Below are 21,634 nucleotides of genomic sequence, written 5' to 3'. Positions count from 1 at the left end.
AGACAATAGATATTGATGATTTTCTTCCCAGACATTCGAAATATACATGCAGGTGCGGAACGATAAGAATCCGACAAAACTTTGAAGGTCGAAAAACATATCACTAGGGATATAGAATGTAATTTTCTCTTGAAACAAATGAAATGACGAACAACATCACAACACTGGTGTCTGTTTTGTCTGTCTTTGATTACTCCAGAATACCTGCAACATTAGGAAGGAATACTCGATATTCAAAATAAACAAAACACAATCCTCGAGTAATCCACCTTGCAAACCCCTAAACCACTCTCTTCACCTTCCCACTCTCCACCTCATAAACCCACCCACTAACCCCCACATTCTCAGGAATAACCTCCACCCCCCTCAACCACTCCACATCCCTCCTAACTTCCTCCTCCAAATCCGCAAACGGCAAAAACTCGCCCCCAAAAGCGTCCAACTCCTTTTTCGCCCCCTCCCCCAACCTCTCCTCCACGAGCTTAACCACATCCTCATTCCCAAACGTAAGCATTCCACATCCCGTATGCTTAACCAGCAAAATCTCATTCGTCCCCAGCAACTTCTGGGAGATAACAAGCGAGCGTAAGGCATCGCGTGCAGAACCTCCCGCGTTGCGAATTACATGGGCGTCGCCGAGGGCGATGCCGAAAGCTGCAGAGGGACCGATACGCGCGTCCATACATGTTACTGGGACATATTAGAAAGATTCAGAAATTGAAGAAAGGGTTTTTGGCAAGTGTGTATGTACCAACGGCATATTTCTTCGCGGGTGGAAGGGCAAGATCACCTTGCGTGAAATTTGCGGCGTAGAGTTTGTTGGATTCAATGAGGTTTTTTTGAATGGGTGTCTCGGAATGCGTAGTATGAGCAGTTGCAGCTGCTGCTGTGAATGGGACTTCAGCTGGCATGACTGTATATTTTAACTATCTCTTGTTCGCAAATGTGATGATAGGCTCAAATATGCTGAGAGGAGATCTAGCTATGTACTGTCTGTATTCGATCAGTGAAAGTTAATGAACACCTAACCGGCAAATGGCTCGTTTGTTCATCTTTATATATGATTGTTATCCATTGAAAAAATCAAAAAGGATGAATCGAGGTTGGTGTATCCCCAGCTATCTCGACTGAATCCCGTTGATTCTTCCTTTCAAAGACCGGAAGAGGATGGCGCAATCTGAGATACCAATGGAGATGCTCAGCCTAGATATTCCATCATATTCCATCTACATCACACCATACATATTCCGCCAAAGTGGCTGATGATAGGAATGTTTGCCCAAAAAAAAGTCATCTTTATATCAACATGTCGTAGGAAACCTTGTAGCTTCCAGATTGATAGCAGTAGGTAACTATTTATACTATTTATGCAATATTTATGTTCCCATTCCTATTTATGCATTACCCCACACCAATTCAATGACTTCATGTCTCGACCTCGGCTTGTCGTCATGTACTGAAATACCTACATGATAGGTATCATCAAAGAGTATGAATGAAATTTCAAAAGATTCAAAGTTATCACCAGAAAGCTCGATTCAGATAGAAGACAATGAGGTAGCAGAACTGCAACAAAGCATCTTAGAAGCACAATACTTCGATGCAAGTAGCATGGCTCCGCTTTCCGCAGCTTCAATAGTAAGTACCTCCACATGACGTTCAACATCCGGTAGACACTTTATCAGCGTAACACCCAACTCTCAATCCACCTAACACAATATCCAAAAGGGGGCACTCGCACGACTCCGCGCCTACAAACCACCACCCTTCGACACAGTATGGAATCTCCTCCCTCTGAGTCGGCGAGCCGCTGTCCTCGTGCTCCTCTTCGCCGACCGGCGAGGAGACCTCCGAGTCGTCATCACCATGCGCTCGACTACCCTCCGAAACTTTTCCGGCCAGGCCGCATTTCCTGGCGGAAAAGCCGATGCGCTTTCCGAGACGCCGTTTGAAATTGCCCGACGAGAAGCTAGTGAGGAAATCGGCCTGCCGAGATATGATCACAAGATTCCCGCTCCGTTCAGAATAGAACATCTATGTCAGCTTCCTTTTAGTTTGGCCAGAACGGCATTAGCCGTACGACCCTGCGTTGCATTTCTCCATGCCGATAATGCAACGAGTGGGAGAGAAGCCAGTGTAGGAGAGGATTTGATGCCGCGGCTCGATGCACGAGAAGTAGCGGCTGTGTTTTCTGCTCCTTTCCATAACTTTTTGCGCATGGAGGATGAAGTGAGGAAAGAAGATGAATCTTTATTACCGGGGAAGAAAAGTGATTGGTATAGTGGCGCTTGGCATGAATGGCACGATACTAAGTGGCGGATGCATAATTTCTATGTTCCGATTACCAACCAGAAAGTATCAAGGCCAAAGGTCAGAGAAGGGGGACAGGCTGCTATTGCTGAGGAGCTTGAGGAACAGGAAGAACAGGGCTTGACTCGTTTCAAAGTATGGGGGATGACAGCGAGGATGTTGGTTGGTGAGTTGAGAATTTTGATTGGCACAGAGGACAAATTGAATGCACGTAGCTAACTGATCACATGTAGATGCGGCTAGGATTGCATACGAGCAAGAGCCAGAATTCGAAGTAAGTTTTCGCTCATGCATGCTATTACTTGAAACTAATACATCATTTAGCACAACGCTCATGTTGGGGATGAAGAGCTCATTGCTAAATTACAAAGCACGGGTCATCTTGAAGAAAAAAAGAATGTGTCAGTCGCAGAAATCGTTGATGCCAGGAATAAAATCAAAGAAGAGAAATCCGGAGCAAAGATGTAGAGAGGACAGATAATTAAAATTGTTTAATAATTTATTTATTCTTTAATTCTAGGTCATCGACCTTTACCGCTAGGTCCTTTAGGAACATCTTGACTTCGATCTTGATTTCGCACTAAAAGCTTGATCTTACCACCACCAATCTCATGACCTTGACTCAAGATATCAACTTCTTCCTTTGAACCATCTGCGCCGTTGCTTTCCCTGGATAAAGTCTTGTCATAAGATCGAGCGTCAATGCCCAAAATACCACCCACATTGTTTCTATCACCAGGGACTGAAAATTCGCGGTATGCGTATCTCCATTCGTTCAAGAATGTACGAATGGCTTTCCCAACCTTGTCTTTGCCGTTTTTGCTATGATGACCTGTACCTGTAATAGCATAAACGGGTCTTGATTCTTTGCTGTTATCCAGAAGGACGCGCTCGAGGTATTCAACAGCCTCTTCGGGATGAAGACCATGTAAATCAACGTAAAGCTCCGCGTTTGGAGAGTTGCTTTTGTTGCGTTCTTCGTAAAGCTCACGCGCTGCTTCTCGATGTGCTTTCCTCATGAGATCGTTCTCACTTTGACCACGAAGGCTAAGTGCTTTTGCAGCACGTGCATCATTACGATTCCAAGCTTGAGCGGCACTAAATTGTCTTAGTAAAAATGTGTTTTATAATGTGATTCACAAACTAACCTTTGTAAGAATTTGTTCCTCAAACCACCATGCTTGATTGCATCTTGTCTGGCTTTGAGGTATGCTTTGTTGGCTCTTTCCCCTGTTTCTAACCACGGAATGTGTTGAGGGGGTGATATAGCTTGTGCAGCAGCGCTGTTCTCGCCATTGCGGACATTATTGGAGCTACCGTTTCTGCCAATCTTCTTCTTTTCTTGCATCATACCAGGGCCTGGTGAAGGAGATAGCTTTACCACATCGGCAAGGGAGCTTGGGCTGTTGTTTTCTTTGTGGTTGTGCCCATGGCCACCTCGTTTTCCGTGATGCTTTTTGCCCTTTGTACTCACAGCGCCTAAAGATGGAAATGCTTCCGTATCATCAAGAGCTGGAGCTATGGGAGCATCCCTAGCTCGACTACTTGGTCGAGATCGTTGACTTCCATCACTGTTATAACCTTGCAGACTTTTGAAACCAGGCGGTGGAGTAAAACCGCCCTGTTGATAGTTGCTAAAAGCATTCGCCGATGAATAAGAGTTTGGCCATTGCTCTTGCATTGATTGTAAAGATGGGAACGCATTATAGTCTTGGAACTGGAAACTAGGTTGTGCATTCGAAGTTGGGGGTGTGCTACCCCCTTCGAGAGAGAGTCGGCTCATAAACGATGAGGGATCGTGGCTGAAGATACATGTATCTCCCGCAAGGCAATTGCCCATGACCCAATACCTGCATAAAAATGAGGGGTGTAAATCTATAGGAATAGAAGAAAACTTACTTGCAAATGTGATTACTTAAATCATGACTAAATCTACAATCTGCACGTAGACATTGCCCAGTAGACAACCAAAATCGACAGACAACACCACTCCGTTGTTGCCCAGCCGGAGTGTTCGGTCGAGGCACGTCCGCTGCCATAGACTTACCAATTAGAATAGCCTTTGTACCATCTCCATCTGCTTGTACTGCAGCTTCGGCAGATTGACTATCCATGAAAGCAGCAATAGTAGCGCTCAAGTCGTATCCGTGTAAAGCAAGGGCAGCTTCGATTTCTTCAACTGATTTTGAAGGGCCAAAAATCGACCGTAACATTTCATGAGAGCTCATATCGCTTTGTTGCGGCGAAATGTATTCAGCAGCTGCAGCGTTGAGGCCACTTCCTCCGACGGACGATGATGTGATACTAACGGCATCATCATTCACAAGCCAGTCTACATTTTCACTTCCGTAATCTCCGTATATGTCTTGCGTAGGGCTAGTATCAGTCGGAAACTCGTATGCGTTCAGGTTTGGACTATGAGGGATCGCAGGGCTGGAAAATGCGAGTCGTGGGGAGGGTCGCGGTGAGGTAAAAGGGGAACCCTGGATAGACTTTGTTCGAGAAAATGATTGCGGCATAAACCCATGGGGAGCGAGAGGACTGACTCCAAGACGAGGTGATGAAGATAATGGTGTTCCACCACGTGGAATCTGCCATGGAGCAGGGGATGGCCGACGCAGGACTGTATGTCGCATTGCGGGTGGTGAGTTAGCGGCATTCGCAGCGCTCTCGCGATATCGCCATAATACATCCAGCACAGCATTCTCCAAAACTGTTCCTGTCATTGTAGTTTCATTCTTTAGTAAGTCCTCCAATTTATCCGTCTTGTCTTCGTCCTCTAGGGTAGCATCTTCGAGGATAGGTAGGCAGATCTCATAAGTATCGTCGGCCACCATTTTTGCCAAGGGTCTTTGAGTAATGATCGGATTAGATTATTGTGTGGCTTTCAGAAAGGGTTTATTTCGCAGGAAGTAGAAGTGAAAAATGAAAGTGTAGAACGTTTATAAAAAAGATAGTTGTTGAGGGGGGGGGGGTTTTAAGAAATGTAAGGTAGGTGAGACCGGAGTTCGCGATTGATGATTCGATCAGGGAAAGACACCTCGAAAGATGTACGCAGTAAGGCAAGACAATACGGTGATCCGTAGCAAGGCTCGACACAACAAAGGCACCAGGCTCTTACATGGTCAGATGAATGATGGGAGAGAATATACTTTTCTTTTTTCGAGCGAACATGGATTTACTTTAAGAAAAGGAAGCAAAGAGAAAGAAAGGGGATTTATTTCCAAATTGTGTTTTTTCGACAGGTAGATTCGTGGGGTTTTGGAATGTCGGACAGCACCTCTAGCTCTCCATAAGATGATGAGGCTGGCCTATCGGGGTCGGGGTTTCCTTTAGTTTCTAGAAGAAATGGAAGTTAATTGGCTGGAATGCTGGGCCGATCCGATTTGTACAGCAAGAACTAAGCCAAGCAAAATATAGTCCGTAGTCATGATATGTTCTAACACAAGGAGAGGATAGGGAGAGGGAGAATGAATGTATTGGACATATATGTTGATGTGCTGACTAGACAGACAGGACAGCCATGCAAGCGGTGAGGTGAGAAAAAAGGAAATAGGTGCAGAAGCAGGAGTATAAAGGAGTAATATCAATCAGGAATACGAAGTACAGTGAACGAGAATACAACACAATACTACTTGAGTATGTTGTTGACATTGGTAGGTGTTAATTCAACTTCTTGCTTACTCTTACGATTTGAGGTTGTATACAGTGCATACAGTATACAGTGCATACTGTATTTATTGCATGTACACTTCAAGTTCAAGGCTTTTCTGGCCATGAACGGCAAGGGATGTACCTGAAGAGCCCCTGTTGTCACACTTCTTTCCACGAGATCTCACTAGCTTCGTACCTAGACTTGTGATTATCATACAATAAACATAATTATGTCACCTTCGCGACTAATACTAATATCTCCCTTCAGCTTCAAACGATTCAACTCGGTCCCAAGAGGACATACATACATGACTACTAGCTACCGACTACCCAGCTACACAACCCCTTTTCACAATCCGCTGCTCTGCCAAACCATTCATCATGTGATTGATCTCCACGACCCCTCATAAAAGCTTGAGTACTAGGTAGGTACCCAGGTATTCATCAATTGTAGGGATTGATCTTCAGAGACAAAAGTGACGTAGAAGCAAGAGTGCGGCGTCGCGTTGGAGGTAACCGTTACAAATTATACTTTAAGATGAGATACAGAGGATGCACATATACACATATACACATACATATACCACTTAATCCTCCTAGCCAATCGTTCAAAACCAACATCTTTTTAACCAGTAAGTTTGTATTGTTGTGAGAAGTTCATTTTGTTATTCTTTCATTCCATTCTTTGCTTTCCTAGAATACGAGCTACGCTATTAGTGAGCATCGCATCTCCGTTCTCCGCCGTTTCAAAAAATCCATCAGCACAGCCCTCGAGACCCTACCTACATGCTGGGCAGAAACCATTTACCAAACAACGTCTTCACTTTGTCGATATCATCAATGCATCTTGCGACGATACGTTAGCTCTTTTCATCCCTCAACTTTCGATTTGTGAGCCACAGAAGCCGAATTACCAACCAACAATCTACTCTTTCTGTGTTCGTATTGCAAACACAAATCGAACAACCTCCACAATGCCGGCCGATTACAGCTCGACCGCGAGAGCTTTAGCTTTACCTATAAGTCCTCTCGAGTCTCCTTCTCCAGATCACCACGCAGAAAGACCACCATGGTCCAGACGTATATCTTCCAATGTGCGAAGAGGAAACAATTCAGCCTCGCCGTATTCAAGTCAACCTACCAATTCCCTCAAAGATCAAATTCTCCGCAAGGCCGATAAATTACAACGAAAGCTCGTTGCGACATGGCAAAAGCTTTCTCTTCTACAAAAATGTCTGGCCATCATGGCCGCGATTTTAAATATTATTCTCGTCGTTCTATTTCTAGTCTATCAACATCAAATCTTCGCCAGTCTTGCTCCATTCGCAGAACGCTGGCGGGATATGCGGGGAGGATGGATGATTCTATGGGCCATGACATTTGTCGCCGCATTCCCACCTCTCATCGGTTACTCCTCCACCATCACCGTCGCCGGATTCGTCTTCGGAGTTCCCAAGGGCTGGATCATTGTGGCGAGCGCAACAATAGCAGGTTCTCTCTGTTCATTCCTAGCTTCCCGAACCATCCTCTCAAGCTATGTACATCGTCTCGTGGGAAAAGATAAACGCTTTGAAGCTCTCGCCCTCACGCTCAAACACGATGGCATCAAGATTCTCTGCATGATCCGTCTCTGTCCCCTCCCATACTCCCTCTCTAATGCCGCCATCGCCACTTTCCCCACCGTGAATCCCCTCAACTATGCTCTCGCTACCGCCTTGGTAACCCCGAAACTCCTCATCCACGTTTTCATCGGCAGTCGCCTGGGTTCACTCGCCGGCGACGAAGAAATGGATACCTCCACCAAACTCATAAACTACGCCAGTATAATCATCGGAGCTGGACTCGGCGCCACCGTCGGCTATATAATCTACCAGCGCACCATGGCGCGCGCCAAAGAACTCGAGATCGAGGAGCTCGAAGCTGCAAATGGGGATGTGGCTGCTGGGCGAAGAGTCGTCGCAGAATACAGCGATGCTAACAATGATGATGCGGCGTTGATGAACGATGATGATATATCTTTATGGGACAACGAAGATGCACAGACGGGATACACGGATTTCGTAGATGAGGATGAGGGTGATGTTTTTGCAAATGGAGATTTAGATGAGGAAGCGGATATTGGGGGCAAGGGAAAGACAACGAGAACTTAGATTTCGTTTGGGGTTTTGATATGTAAATCATGATGAGGCATGTTGTATGAAATATATGCTGGATACGTACTGGGTTTGATTGGGTCTGATTGTGTCACCACAATTTGGCGTTCGGAAGAAGGAAATGATTAAAGGGTATATGGTTTATGCATGTCTTCTTTTACGTTAGAAGACGATGATGATATCTAGCCAGGAGTTAAAAGAGTATAAAAACCTTTGACACCATCAACATCTTAAGATGCAATGAAAACATTTGCTTGCTCTGTAGCATCTTTGTATCAATTGATTTGAACATCTTAATTCGTGGTATTTCATGACCCTTGTTCAATATGAAGTTAACCTAATGCGTGCCTGTCTCGGCCAAAAGCATCCGTGTTGTGCAGAAAACAGAATGATACTCCTACAAAAGAACGCCATTTGCATCCGCTCCAGATGCACCGCTAAAACGCCATCGCTAAAAACCGGATCCCAAAACCATTCGCTATCAATAATTCGTCATCAAATCGTATATTCATTCATGTTGTGGCTGGTACTGTTTCATGAAAGCCACTGCCTGTTCGATCGGGTATCCTATGAATACGGGCCCTGTAAAAACCATCTTTGGTCCATCACCTTGCATCTGGAGTTGTTCGGGTTGGATGAAGGCCGGCTGGTCGTGTAATATGGGAGGCGCATCATAGTTTGCAGAGGGGGACTCTTGTTTATGAACCTTTTGACCTTGGCTAAAAGGACAACCTGTTGGTCTTTGTGCATCAACTGGAGTCGCTGGTAATTCCTGTGTTGATTTTGGTTGCGCAATCGATCCTGCAGTATGCCCAAATGGACACTTCCCAGGAGGTTTTGAATAACTGTCCAGAGGAACCGATACAGGCGCTGGTGGTGGAGATACAGGTCTATGGTCTGGTGGTTGATCATAGATTGGAACAGAGATTCCCCATGGTCTGCTTGGGGATTCCCCAACCCGAACTTCCTTCATTGGCCTGTCAAAGCGGCTTTCTCTGTCGTCTGCGGGAGTAGATTGAGATCCAGGGAGCGAATCATTCCCGTCAACACTGACATTATTTGCCCAATTCTCCACTCTCTCATTGGAGGCGCGCTCAACCTCATATGCTTCTTGCTCTTCCTTCGTAGGTAACATTGGCTGATGTTTTTGTCCCAGGCCCTGGATCATGCTCACAAGGTTTCCATATTTTGCATCGAGCATCCTCACATCATCCTCATTTCGTTGATATCGCTTGACGCAAATTTCATGACTGCGGGGAACTTCGTGTTTGTGGATTTCAAAGTATCGTGCTATCTCTTCAGGGGAGTGCTGATTAAGATATCGAATTGGACATTGAGCTCCAGGGCCTGATGCTGATGGGGGCGGGGACGACATCGTCTCGGCGTACATTTGCGCACATATAGGATCTGAGGAGTGGTGGGGAGTGGGGTCTTGGTTATCGATAGGAGTCAAAGGTTGATCGGATTCACCAGTGCTGGTATCCTGAGCATTTGGGTTCTTCATGGATTTCGTTCCGTCAGGCATAGTTACAAATGGACACAATAATGAACTCTTCTTTCCAGGCACAGTAAAATCTTGTTCGAGAACAGTTGAAAGGGAGGTTCGATGTGCTGAAAATCTCATATTACTACTCCCACCGGATATACTTTTACTAGTTGTAGATCCGGCAGACTTTCCAGATAAAGCCGCAAGACGCTGCGCTGCCTTTCTTCCGTCCCTTATTGCAACGGCAGTCTGCTGCTTCGAGGTTGGTTGCTTACGAAGTGGCAAAGGAACAAACCCACCGCGATCAGGAACAGTTACCTGTAAATCTGGAGGAAGTTGAAGCTTTGCCAGTGTACTAGCTATCTCAGGGTCTGAGGGGGCATATTTATCTGCCAAAGATTGATACTATGAAGGTATTTGTTAGTCTTGGTTGCGCAAAACTAATTCAAGAATAATAAAATGACGTTAAGAGTCAAAAATTCAGACAATTTGGTAGTTTATCGGCATTGCTACTTTGCAACAAGTAACTTTGTTCTAGAGCTATTTGTGTACATCATTAAAAAGACATGAGGGGGTTGTGATTGTAAAGAAAATATTCAAACTTACTTGAGAATGCGAATATCGCAGTTTGTGTTCTAGAATTGTTTTTCTATCACTTAGAAGTTGAACTTCATCTGCTAAAATATTAAAGTTGTTAATTAGGGTATTGGTGAGTTCCTCATAATCAAGGTCTTGCAATGGCATGATGTACAGAAAGAAGGAGACAATGAAAAAGAAATGATAAAGTTCATGAAAAATGTGTAGTTATGGAAAGATGGGAAGATGGACAGATGGAAGGTGGAATGAAGATTGGAAAGCAAGAAAAGGGCCTCGCGAAGCTAAAATTTGCTTAAGCTTAGCTTCAGTCTAGTGATGGAAGTATCCATACAATGACTAATAAGAGGACTTAGGTAATGCATTATGTAATGTTGTTGACGCTTGCGGGTTCTACCGTGAATTGTCAGAAGAATGGCGAGAACACGATGTAGATACGTACGGGCCACCATAATAAGCGTGCGTACTGCAAGATGCCGATGCCGATATCGATGTCTTCTCTATTTAGACGAATGGGATCTATAACTTGAGCGATTCCTAGATATCTAGACATCCAAGTAGATAGGTAGGTAGGTACTTCTTCTTCAGAGGATCGTAGTTGGTATGGTTGAATCATCTCCATCTAGGTGCTCGGTAGGTACGCGATTCTCTCTGATGCTCCAGCCGATATCATGGCGCACCATATATCTAGTTGATTGGATAACAATTGGTGATATATTGACCAACTGTTAGATACCAGGTATCCAGTAGAAATGCCCAACAAAAAAGAAAGTCTTCTTGAGTTCAACACCTGCAAAGCTTCGAGCCCGAAACTGTATTGGGCGGTAGATATCATGATTGGGTAGGATCTTATACTACGAGCTTTTATATGTGACTTCTCATTCGTAAGAACCCATAGATCCATTTTCCCGAGCGTCTAGGATTTTGACTTGTACCTGAAATGGAGATCCTTCAACTTGCCGTTCTAAGTACTTGGGTAGGAAGTGTTTTGATCCTTTGATCTTTATTAGACAAAAGGTTCAGGGGCTACACACAGTGAACATGGAACTGATAGATACATAGATACATAGATACATAGATACATAGATACATAGATACATAGATACATAGATACATAGATACATAGATACATAGATACATAGATACATAGATACATAGATACATAGATATCAAGCAATCGAATATACGCCTTTCTACTTACTACTAGGAATTATATCTTCGACTTCAAAAGTTATCAAATTCCCGCCCCCTCATACTACTTATTTCATTTGTGTTTATAAAGCTCAAAAATAAAAGTTCTTCTACCCCAATCCTTACGTGTGCTATTATTGGAAGCTGGACCCCCTCGATTGTTGATGCGACGTCGATCATCACTGATCCCCAGGCAATCTTTCGTTGCTTATAACTTTGATTTATTTCACCCTCAATCAGCTGTGAAGGCGCTTGTATTTAATAATATTCACTCAGAAAGAGAATATAGCCTTGATAGCCTTGGAGGCTTAGCTACAACCATGTTTCAACCGAACTTTCCTATCACATCAATCTTACATTAAGCATTAAGCTTTAAGCTCCATTAACATTCCTGTCGAGATCCACGAACTCGTATTTGCGCATGCGAATCTGCGAGCCAGATTTACTCTCTTGGATACTTTCCCCTTACAGTAATTCTAATTCAGCACAAATGAATTTACGACAATAGACTTCAATTACAGAAATGTCGAATAGAAGCGCGTCGATAAGTTCAATCCCTTCTGTGGGATCTGAGGAACAATTGTCAGAAACATCCAAGATGGAGAAAAGCGCATTTGAAAGGCTACCTGAAGATATTATTCTACAGTGAGCGCATTAACCAAAAATGTTATGTAAAACATCTAATCATATTTTATAGAATCCTTCTCCTTACCAATGCCAATACCTTTGCCTCCCTCGTTCTACTGAATTCAAGATGGAGGGGCATCTCGCAACAAGCCTACCTTTACTCGCATCAACTCACCCAATGCCCTTCCTACTCGGCCGCACATAAAACAAATCCTGCTTTAGAAAATAAGGACAGTCTTCCACGTCTGCGGGGTCTTTTTGCCCAAGAGGTCAGGCGTAATTTATTCGAAGCATATTTACGACCTCGAGAGACGGTCATCAATTTAGTTTCGACATCGATAGGCTCATCCAGTGCGCCTGGAGGTGAGGCCTGCCATTTTTCTATCTCTCCTCGTGGAGTTCTGGTTCTAGCCTATAATTCATCTCGAATTCACATAATAGATGTCACGGCCCCGGAGGTTCACATCATACGAGAACTTAAGATCTTGCGACGACCAGCGGCGACAACAATTACAGATGATGGATCTCTACTTGCTGTATTGTCAACCGATCTTCAGGTCAACCTTTACGACCTAACTGTGCGTCCACCAAAGCATACAAGATCTGTAACACTTGATCATACACCAAGGACCATCGCTCTTTCACCGACCGGACAAGTCCTTGCCGCGGCTTATGAGTAAGTGCATTGCATCTGATAACTTTTCCTAAATTGTCCTTTCTCCTGTGTTCCTTGTAGCCAATTACTTTTCTTCTGAGTACATCGGAAAGTCCTGATCATATCTTTCATTATTACCCTGTTCCTTACTTGTTGAAGTGCTGCTAACCCGCCGCTCATAGCTCTGGAGTAGAACTGACTTCCCTGCGTGAAATCGGTACAAGTCGCGCTGTAAAGGCCTATGGCGTTGACTCTTTGACTTTTTCCCGTGATTCTGACTTACTTTTGGGCACCACATTACAGTCTAGAAACCCTAGTACCGTCGTCTTGACCGCGCCATATTATGATCCCGGGAGTGTCTCCCCTGAAGATAGCATAAGCGCTCTTTGGACAACTTCAATACTCTTCCCTACTGGTAGCCGAGACTGTAGTCATGCAGTCCTATTACCCAGTCCTCATGATGACGAAGCAAGCTGGACTTTTACATATGATCGAGTTTTTGAAACCTTTCGGGCAGTAAGGATGGATGATTTACGCAATGGCAAAGTTCATTTTGTTGGACCCAATGGGGAACCACCTGCATCAAAAGCAGCAGCAAACAAATCTGGAGATTTGGCAGCGGTTGGTTATAGTCGAGGTAGCGTTTGGCTCTGGGGAATTCCGGAGAATTTGGATCCTACACCTGCCATTGCGGGCTCGAATAGTAATGCAGAAACCGCACCAGGCACACCTCTTAGTCAGATTGGACGTCGAAACAGCGCCCCATCGTTGCGCTCTGTAAATCGATCTTTGGACCATAGCAGTATTCGTATTCCACAATGGCAACTCCTCTGCGATAAGTCGCGCAATACATTTGTTGAAGGCTATCATATAACCACTTTGGACGGAGTAAGTGCACTGAGCTGGGTCCAAGAAGAATCAAAACAGCTCAAAGGTGAAAGACTTATAGCTGTTGCACCAGGGGTAAAACGCCAATGCATCATAGACGAGGATGATAGTATGAGTCCGGTAGATGGTGGCCGTATTTGTGTACTAGATTTTTCCTGTGGCACGAGCAATGGCAAGAAAAACACAACAACCATAGAGGTGGGCCAACGAGACGATCCGGAAATTCTAGAGGAAGAACACAGGGACATAGACACAGAGGTGGCAATTGTCAGAAGAAGAACAGTAGCACAGAGAAGAAGTTATCGTGCTAGTATTGCTCGTTCAGCTACCACTATGACACGCCCGGAACCACCACCAATTCCTGCACTGCCTAATTTGAACAATTCATCTAACGTCCCACTTCCTCCTTTACCCAGACAAATGAACAGCCTAGGGAATACGACTGATTCAGCAGAGACAGCTTCTATTGATTATGACCAAGAAGCTTTTGATGATCCCTATGCGAATGCTGCACCTCGCTCAGGTACGACTCTACGCCGCGCTGCAACAGCTGCTGCCGTCAATAGAAGATTACATCCTCGCTCTATGATACAGGAACATATCGAGTATCGCCGTGCAGATGGCCGTGAGGAGCATCCGCATGAAAGCGATGCAGACAACTGGGAGCCGCCGCCTCCTCCTTACCAAAAAGATCCGGTCCCTCCACTTCCTGAACACATTCAGAGATCTATACTTGCGGACCATGCGAGGCTTATGCAAGCAGCAAATAATCAACGAGCTACAGTCCTTGACTTCCCAGGACTAGATGCCCCAGTTCTTCAACGACCTCTTCCTGAAGCTTTACGGGAGCAAAGGTTCCCTTTTCGCCGATCCCTTAGCGATACAACAACTGCACCTTCCATGACTAGCCCTGTGGATGATGAAGTGGCTCGACCAGTGACAAGTCCTTCCATTGCAAACTTTGAGGAACGTCCTACGACCTCTGATTTTGACAGCCTTTATGATGTTTCCCCAATTGGTACTCCACAACCAAGCCTTACAAGGCACTTGCCCCAGCAAAGCTCCCGACCTCCTGTAGAACTCAACGATGATGAGAATAGCACGCTCGATTATAATTCAAACTCGTCTATGAGAGCCACGTTACAATCGCCTGTCTCCCCCATTCCCCAGCCTATGAATGCAACTCTTGACAGGCGCTTGCTAGATTGGGAAACTACAACAGTTGATGATCAAGTCTCTCTTATGCAAAATAGCAGACCTACGACCGCTATAGCCGGAGAACAAAGAGACGGCTCTGATCTTCCACAACTAAATTCTACTTTACCCACAGTACCAGCACAGGGAACGCCCGGTGTGCGGGCTGTAAAGCAAAGCGCAACATTTCCACGAGTGGGTGACACTCCTTCCATCTCAGCTCTCTCAGAGTCTACCGATGAACCTATCACTATTTGGAGAAGAGTCAATTCTGCACCTGTGGAGGTTCCTGTGAACGGAGTCTCTGGATTAGTGATGCCCAGTGCTGATCTTTTGGCGCGATTCAATAGTCGAAGTGGACGTCCAGATATTCTAAGGGATCCATCTCGACGTCGTTCTGGCTCTAACCCTCGAGATTCTGTACCACTGCAAGGTTTTAGCAACCAATCTCAACAAGGTTCACATACTGCTCCTGAGCAATCAAATCGCCTGTCTACACCACCCCGTGCAGCCGCTGGGACTTACGGGGCAAGCCCTACTCGTCCGAACACAGGCCTTCGTCCTCCTTCTGGTCATGGTTCTCCTTCTCGACGAACCAGCCTTGGTTCGCAAAGATATTCTGCATCGCCAAACAGCTTACGTCCACCTCTACAACGCCTCGAGACAATTCATAGTGCAACTTCTACTCGAGTCACCTTACCTTACAATATACCGCCGATACCTATTACCAGACAACCAAGCAGAGCAGAGCGCAGTGCGTCACGAAATGTCAAAAATGCTAAGAAAAACGGCTGGAGAAAGAGTATGATGGCAAAGAGAACTAAGCACAAAAGTGATGCGGCAAGTAGTGCAGGTTGGACAGACGTAACATGGGATTCGCGACCTGCTACTTCGCCAGCGATTGTAGTAGAAGATGCAGAGGTGCAGTTGCAGCCGCAGCAGAAGAAGAATACTGCCAAATGCGTCGTCATGTGATAAATTGATTGAAGATTGATAGCAGGCGTGAGTGGGGTTATATTTACATTCTTGATCGGAGCCAAGGGGAGATTTTCGGGATGTGATGGAATGGGAGATATGCGCAAAAGTATAATGAAATTACGACACTGGATTATCACTAGGTTTTCTTAATTATTTTCTCTTCGTGGAATTTTAAATTGGTTACATAGATTTGGATAGGTAGCGAAGATGGAGCACATCTGGGACGTTGAACGAATAAATCAACGTGATAATATATATGGAAGATTTTACAAGATAGGATTCTAAGTTCTTCGAAATAAATGTTTGTCTTCTATTGTTTTTATGAATCGCTGAAAGAGTGGCTGCCGCATGACGGCTATGTAGACACACCCAAACTCCAACACTTCACCAGCCAATCCACAATTTATTTCATAAATTCCATATGAAACCTATCCTCCTAATACCCAATCCCAAGACCCGACCAATAGTACGTAAAAGAGTGTGAGCAAGCTAGAAAGCTAGAAATAGAAAGAGAAGAAGAAAAACCATTAAGCCGCCAATCTCGCCAAAAGGCACACGAAAGGAAGGGCTCCCAATAAAGCCGCTCGTCCCATATCTCCTCTTCCCGTCTCTCCAATGCTTTTCAGAGTTTTCTCGTGTTTCCTCTGTTCATCCGGGGTACGTTCACGAGTACGTTTCTGTCTTCTGAGTTTCTTTTCTTTCTGATCGGAGAGATCGGTATCGGTGTCGTAGTCGTATTCGATGCGACGGTGGTGGGTGCGTTGACGTTGGGATTCGTCGCGGTCGCGAGAAGAGGGGACGCGATGGTGTGAGTAGGAGGAGGAGGAAGAGGGGGATTTGGAGTAGGAATAGGCGGAGGAGGGGGAGGAAAAATCTTCGTCTTCGTGTTCGGGGTCGCGGAGGTAATTGGGAGGGGTGTAGCGGGTGGTGGGAGGATGGGTACTGTAGGGGATGGGGAAGGGAGAGGTGGATTTTGTGGGTGGGTTTGATGATGATGATGATGACGGTGGTGCTGAGGTTGAGGCTGGGAATGATTGGGGACGGGTGGGGAGGGGTTTATGGTGGGTACGTGAAGAGGAAGATGAGGGAGAGGAGGGGGATGGATTTCTGGAGCGAGTGAAGCCTTGATCGTGCTCGTTTGAGACGCGGACAGATTGAGAGCGTTGAGGGAAGCTAGGTAGGGATGGTCCTGGGTTATGCTTCTTCACAGGGTCATCCGAATAAGATATATTTGGGGAAAAACGAACCGATTGAGATCTTTGAGGAGGAAAGGGAGGTGGAGGTGGAAGATTGGATAAATCGTATTGTGGGAACTTGCGTTGTTGTTCCGGAGTACCCTGGCGCAAAGGCTGTTTGGATTGTGTATTCTTTGGGGGTGCACTGTCAAGGGACTCCGGACGAATGCGTTTGGATTCATGCGATGCTGAATCTGGCGAATCGTCAGATCCCGAGAGTGATCGTGTGCGTTGACCTCTAGACCAGCCGGATGGGTAAGCAGAATCAGGGTTCGCGGATGCGATAGTCGCGCAAGCGGAACTTCCGCTATAATTTTCAGGATGCGTGTAGACTTGACGATTATTCATCAGCCAAAAGCAACGTTCGTTTGAGTCCCAGAAAGGTCCAGAGACACCGCCATTAGATGATGTATCTATGTGGTGAAGTCTTGGTGATTTGAGTGTTGAATCTTCAGAAGTCATTTTGAAGGTTAAAGAGAATTGTTCTTGACCACAGAGAAGTTAATGTTGAATCAAATCCAGGAATATGAGACTCAAAAATAGATATGAAAACTACATTTAGATCCGAGAAACAGCTACCTAATGTACGGCTTTTTATGATGGCGCAGTTGACTCACATGTTTATCGAGTACGAGTTGGAAGAGAGAGAAATCGGGGTGTGGAGAGGTATGATCATGACCATTCCTTCCATCAGTTGACCCAACTGTGGGTGGTAAAGCAGTTCTGGAAGACCATCCAAAGACCATGTTGGTTACTGAAGATTGGATAGTTGATAAGATATTTACTGAAAAAGAAAAGTAGACCAAAAAGAAAGCCAGCAGGAGATCTCCATAATATATGGACGCGGCCTTGCTGAGTTCATTCTTCAAGTCATCTGCCTACCTCATCGTGAATATATCGCGTGTAATTTCTCGTGAGCAGTAATAACCGCGCGAGTATGGTATGATAGCCTTAGAGATAGTCGTTGTCCTCATTGACCTTGGCCTTGTGGTGGTCGCCAGTCGGGGGCCAACAAACCGATGTGGCGAGGTAGTCGTACAGGAATAGAATCAAACCAACACTATCATGAAACGAACCCAGAATTGCTGAGAACATCATCAAAGGTCTCAGAATATGGATTTTGATGGTGTCTGAGTTTGTTTAGATGTTGCATAGCAAATTGCATGTTGAGATTGGTGTGTAGTGCTTACAAATCATAATTTCTACGTCAATCGGGGACTAGCGCCGTCTCCACAATTTGACAATACATGATATCGAAACTTCAAATATCAGACTGATCATCTACAATAATGACAATTTGTCTTGCGCATGATACGTGTGCAAGTATATGACATATTATCCATTCCTCATATTGTCGGCCCAGCAAAAGGCAGGAGGTACAATGCCACCAACATACCAACTCGTGATTTTGTGGCAAGGCAATTCCTTCTGTGTCAATTAACAGGTTGATGAATCGTAGGATTCTTTCTACGGCCTAGGTAGGCATTGAAACCGAAATATATGAAGGTACCAGAAAGAAACATTGATCGAAGAGTCAATGTTAAACAACAACAGTTGTTGGCAAACAAGATTATGATCGAATCCATCGCCGTACGAAACATCATTGTTTCATCACACCATGGAAATTGGCCGTTGCCGATGTCTCATCCTCGAATCGAAATACTGAACCAAGATACCGATTTCGAGAACATCCTACCTAGTTACTTCCGGATTCTAGTAGACGGAAAGCGTTTCAAATATATTACAATTGATCCTGGAACCTATCTCGCAAGAGATCTCTGCTCCCCTTCGCTTCTCGCAAAGAAATTACCTCCATTGCCATCCGAAGGAGATGCCGAAAGTTGGAACCTGGCCCGAATCTCTTTAGTAGGTGGAATTCCAACTGTGGTTGAAGCCTTCAAAGCTGCCCTTCCTACAATTGATAGCTCATGGTTTCCTAAGCCAATAAGTCATATTGATTATCTCTCACTTAAATTTATTCGAAAACTAGAGCCCAATGTACATTTGGTATCATCCCCAGCCTTCGACAAACCAGTCATTGCTAAAGTCGCCAACTTCTATTGGGAGACAGACTATATCGCCAAAATCCAAGTATATTCTTGGCTACATAATTGCAATGTTCTTATACCCAAGTTTCTTGGGTATATAACTGAAGGTGGACGCGTGATAGGGTTGCTAACGGAAAATGTTGAAGGTAGGAGAGCTACAATTGCCGACCTATCTCTTTGTCAGACCCTCATCAGAAAATTACACAAATTGGGGATTATGCATGGTTCCTTAGATGAGAACAAGTTCTTGATATCTCAAGGTAAAGCGGTTTTGGTAAGTCTTGATACTGCAGAACGGTGTGAGGACAAGAAGACAATGGAGAAAGAAATGGAGCTGTTTGCAGAGAATCTGCAAGCTGCGACTGTGACAAATTCGAATTGAGCATTTAACACTTCTACATCAGCAAATATATCATTTATATTCCAGATGAACATTAAACTACTGTATAGCCACAAAAAAAAAAGTTAAACTTCAAGCTTCTCGACCCTTTCTACAAGCTCGTCGTCTCTTAGCATTTGTACAAGGTAGCATTAGATTCGAAAGGGGAACTTAGTCTTAGCGATACCTAGGACTGATCAACGAATTGTGGAGAATCGATTATGATTGTCACTGTCAAAGGCGTGCGAATTGCGCCATTGTGATCGTTTAATGTAAAACGGCGTACGAAGAAATGATTGTGTTTTTTTACCTGCAAAAAGCTTATGATTCACGCCATTGTAACTTCACTGAGTATTAGAGATATAGGTAGGTATAAGTATGTAATAATTGTTTGTCAATTCGTAAATGTTCTGTTCAAAATATTCATTCTCGGATCTGATAATTAGTATAGTATGTATGAGTCTGCAATTCGTGGCGGTTATTTCATCTCAAGCTCCAGTTTTTTTACTCCATCGACTTGACACTAAGATACCCAGCAACGAATCTTTATCGATACAAATAATCGTTCGAGTCTCTTGAACTAATTTCATTACATTTATTCAAATCCAACTGCATACATACCTACACAAGCATATAAAGAGTATAAAGTCATCTACAAAACAAGAAAACCATGGCAACTTCTCAGCCCGGTCTAAATGGTCAACAAGATCTCCAAGATCACACCCCCAACCAAGGACTCTCTGCATTATCACTCTCTTCCCAAACCGTACACGCCGACGATTTCCTCAACAAAGGTCAAGATGTTGCACCACCTCTACACGTATCCACCACTTTCCGCTACAGTAATAATCCAGACGACCTCGTTGCCATAAGTGAGCTAGATGTGAGTACCCCGCCATCCATTCAAACACTTCAATCACATGATCTACCTTTATCATTCTATCTTCCTCCTATCTCCCAAACCTCATCACTAACACCACTTGAAAGCCCCACGCACCACACGATAGCCACATCTATTCCCGCATAAGCGCCCCCAACACCACCCGCTTCGAAGCAATCCTGAGCAACATTCTCAAAGGCCCCACTCTCACATACACATCCGGACTCTCCGCCTTCCACGCCGCTCTCGTCTATCTCAACCCCAAACGCATTTCCATCGGCGAAGGCTACCATGGCTGTCACGGCGTCATAGACGTGCACACCAAACTTACCGGGCTCCAAAAACTCCCTCTCGATTGTCCCGCCGAGGATCTCCACCCCGGTGACATCATCCACGTGGAAACCCCGCTCAATCCCCAAGGCACCGCCTACAACCTCGCTCTCTTTGCCGAGAAGGCGCATTCGCGCGGTGCGTTTCTATCCGTCGATGCGACGTTTGCGCCGCCGCCTCTGCAGGATCCGTTTCTCTGGGGTGCAGATATCGTCATGCATAGCGGCACGAAGTATATTGGCGGACATTCCGATATGCTCTGTGGTGTTCTCACTGTGAATCCCAAACACGTTGCAGATGGTTGGTTTCAGGGGTTACAGAAAGAGCGAGTGGTGCTGGGGAATGTGATGGGGTCGATGGAAGGATGGCTCGGCATCCGCAGTGTCCGAACGCTGGAAATTCGCGTCAAGCAGCAATCGGCGTCGGCGCAGAATCTCGTTTCGTGGTTAGATAGTGCTTTGAAATCTAATGATCTTGAAACAGAGGTGGTGAGGAAAGCGGTGCTTAAAGTTGAACATGCAAGTTTGCAAGTAGAGGATATTAAGGATGGGTGGCTATTGAAGCAGATGCCAAATGGATTTGGACCGGTGTTTTCCATCGTCTTGAAAGAAGTAGGGTTCGCGAAGAAGTTACCCAGCAAGTTGGAATTGTTCCATCACGCTACGAGTTTGGGTGGTGTAGAGAGTTTGATCGAGTGGAGGGCAATGTCAGATGCAACTGTTGATCAGAAATTGCTGCGGGTCAGTGTAGGAATCGAGGGATGGGAAGATTTGAGAGATGATCTGTTGCAAGCTTTCAAGTCATTAGTAGATGGTAAATAGAATCTTGAAAGGGGCATGTGAATATTAGAGCCCATTTGGCACGCATATTATGAAAAGGTATGATAATGTTAAGTAATCTATCGCATTTATCACGAATCACACTGCATATCAGGGAGTAAGTTCTTGATTGTACTATTGATTGTGAGTAGAGAGTTCAAAGGACTCTATATCTCTAATATACAACGAGCATTAGCGCCTCATTCTATGCTCT

General features: G+C 44.9%; 9 protein-coding genes across 9 annotated transcripts; 5 read left to right on the top strand and 4 right to left on the bottom strand.

Moving 5' to 3' along the window:
* Positions 1 to 280: 280 nt before the first annotated feature.
* Positions 281 to 911, bottom strand: Bfra_000407 (putative carbonic anhydrase protein; the record flags this gene model as incomplete). Its single annotated transcript, XM_037330853.1, has 2 exons — positions 281 to 690; positions 752 to 911. The coding sequence occupies 2 exons, from the start codon at positions 909 to 911 to the stop codon at positions 281 to 283; spliced, it is 570 nt and encodes a 189-aa protein (XP_037197186.1).
* A 580-nt stretch (positions 912 to 1,491) lies between these two features.
* Bfra_000406 (putative nudix domain-containing protein) lies at positions 1,492 to 2,778 on the top strand (the record flags this gene model as incomplete). Its single annotated transcript, XM_037330852.1, has 4 exons — positions 1,492 to 1,638; positions 1,729 to 2,476; positions 2,544 to 2,584; positions 2,635 to 2,778. 4 exons carry the CDS (start codon positions 1,492 to 1,494, stop codon positions 2,776 to 2,778), a joined length of 1,080 nt encoding a protein of 359 aa, XP_037197185.1.
* Positions 2,779 to 2,831: 53 nt separating this feature from the next.
* On the bottom strand, positions 2,832 to 5,147 carry Bfra_000405 (putative ccch zinc finger and smr domain-containing protein; the record flags this gene model as incomplete). The annotated part of the gene is made up of 3 exons (XM_037330851.1): positions 2,832 to 3,408; positions 3,459 to 4,160; positions 4,210 to 5,147. The coding sequence occupies 3 exons, from the start codon at positions 5,145 to 5,147 to the stop codon at positions 2,832 to 2,834; spliced, it is 2,217 nt and encodes a 738-aa protein (XP_037197184.1).
* Positions 5,148 to 6,938: 1,791 nt separating this feature from the next.
* Positions 6,939 to 8,114, top strand: Bfra_000404 (putative tlg2-vesicle protein of 38 kda protein; the record flags this gene model as incomplete). The annotated part of the gene is made up of 1 exon (XM_037330850.1): positions 6,939 to 8,114. One exon carries the CDS (start codon positions 6,939 to 6,941, stop codon positions 8,112 to 8,114), a length of 1,176 nt encoding a protein of 391 aa, XP_037197183.1.
* A 511-nt stretch (positions 8,115 to 8,625) lies between these two features.
* Positions 8,626 to 10,347, bottom strand: Bfra_000403 (uncharacterized protein; the record flags this gene model as incomplete). The annotated part of the gene is made up of 2 exons (XM_037330849.1): positions 8,626 to 10,008; positions 10,210 to 10,347. The coding sequence occupies 2 exons, from the start codon at positions 10,345 to 10,347 to the stop codon at positions 8,626 to 8,628; spliced, it is 1,521 nt and encodes a 506-aa protein (XP_037197182.1).
* Positions 10,348 to 11,911: 1,564 nt separating this feature from the next.
* Positions 11,912 to 15,727, top strand: Bfra_000402 (uncharacterized protein; the record flags this gene model as incomplete). The annotated part of the gene is made up of 3 exons (XM_037330848.1): positions 11,912 to 12,033; positions 12,086 to 12,691; positions 12,853 to 15,727. The coding sequence occupies 3 exons, from the start codon at positions 11,912 to 11,914 to the stop codon at positions 15,725 to 15,727; spliced, it is 3,603 nt and encodes a 1,200-aa protein (XP_037197181.1).
* Positions 15,728 to 16,257: 530 nt separating this feature from the next.
* Bfra_000401 (uncharacterized protein) lies at positions 16,258 to 17,427 on the bottom strand (the record flags this gene model as incomplete). The annotated part of the gene is made up of 1 exon (XM_037330847.1): positions 16,258 to 17,427. The coding sequence occupies one exon, from the start codon at positions 17,425 to 17,427 to the stop codon at positions 16,258 to 16,260; it is 1,170 nt and encodes a 389-aa protein (XP_037197180.1).
* A 1,038-nt stretch (positions 17,428 to 18,465) lies between these two features.
* Positions 18,466 to 19,395, top strand: Bfra_000400 (putative alpha-galactosidase a precursor protein; the record flags this gene model as incomplete). Its single annotated transcript, XM_037330846.1, has 1 exon — positions 18,466 to 19,395. One exon carries the CDS (start codon positions 18,466 to 18,468, stop codon positions 19,393 to 19,395), a length of 930 nt encoding a protein of 309 aa, XP_037197179.1.
* Positions 19,396 to 20,062: 667 nt separating this feature from the next.
* On the top strand, positions 20,063 to 21,423 carry Bfra_000399 (putative cystathionine gamma-synthase protein; the record flags this gene model as incomplete). The annotated part of the gene is made up of 2 exons (XM_037330845.1): positions 20,063 to 20,275; positions 20,380 to 21,423. 2 exons carry the CDS (start codon positions 20,063 to 20,065, stop codon positions 21,421 to 21,423), a joined length of 1,257 nt encoding a protein of 418 aa, XP_037197178.1.
* Positions 21,424 to 21,634: the final 211 nt, after the last annotated feature.

This window comes from Botrytis fragariae, assembly GCF_013461495.1.
Source record: "Botrytis fragariae strain BVB16 chromosome Unknown tig00000001, whole genome shotgun sequence".
Lineage (NCBI taxonomy): Eukaryota > Fungi > Ascomycota > Leotiomycetes > Helotiales > Sclerotiniaceae > Botrytis > Botrytis fragariae.
Note: the sequence above shows the minus strand (reverse complement) of the source record. Positions and strands in the feature narration are given on the sequence as shown.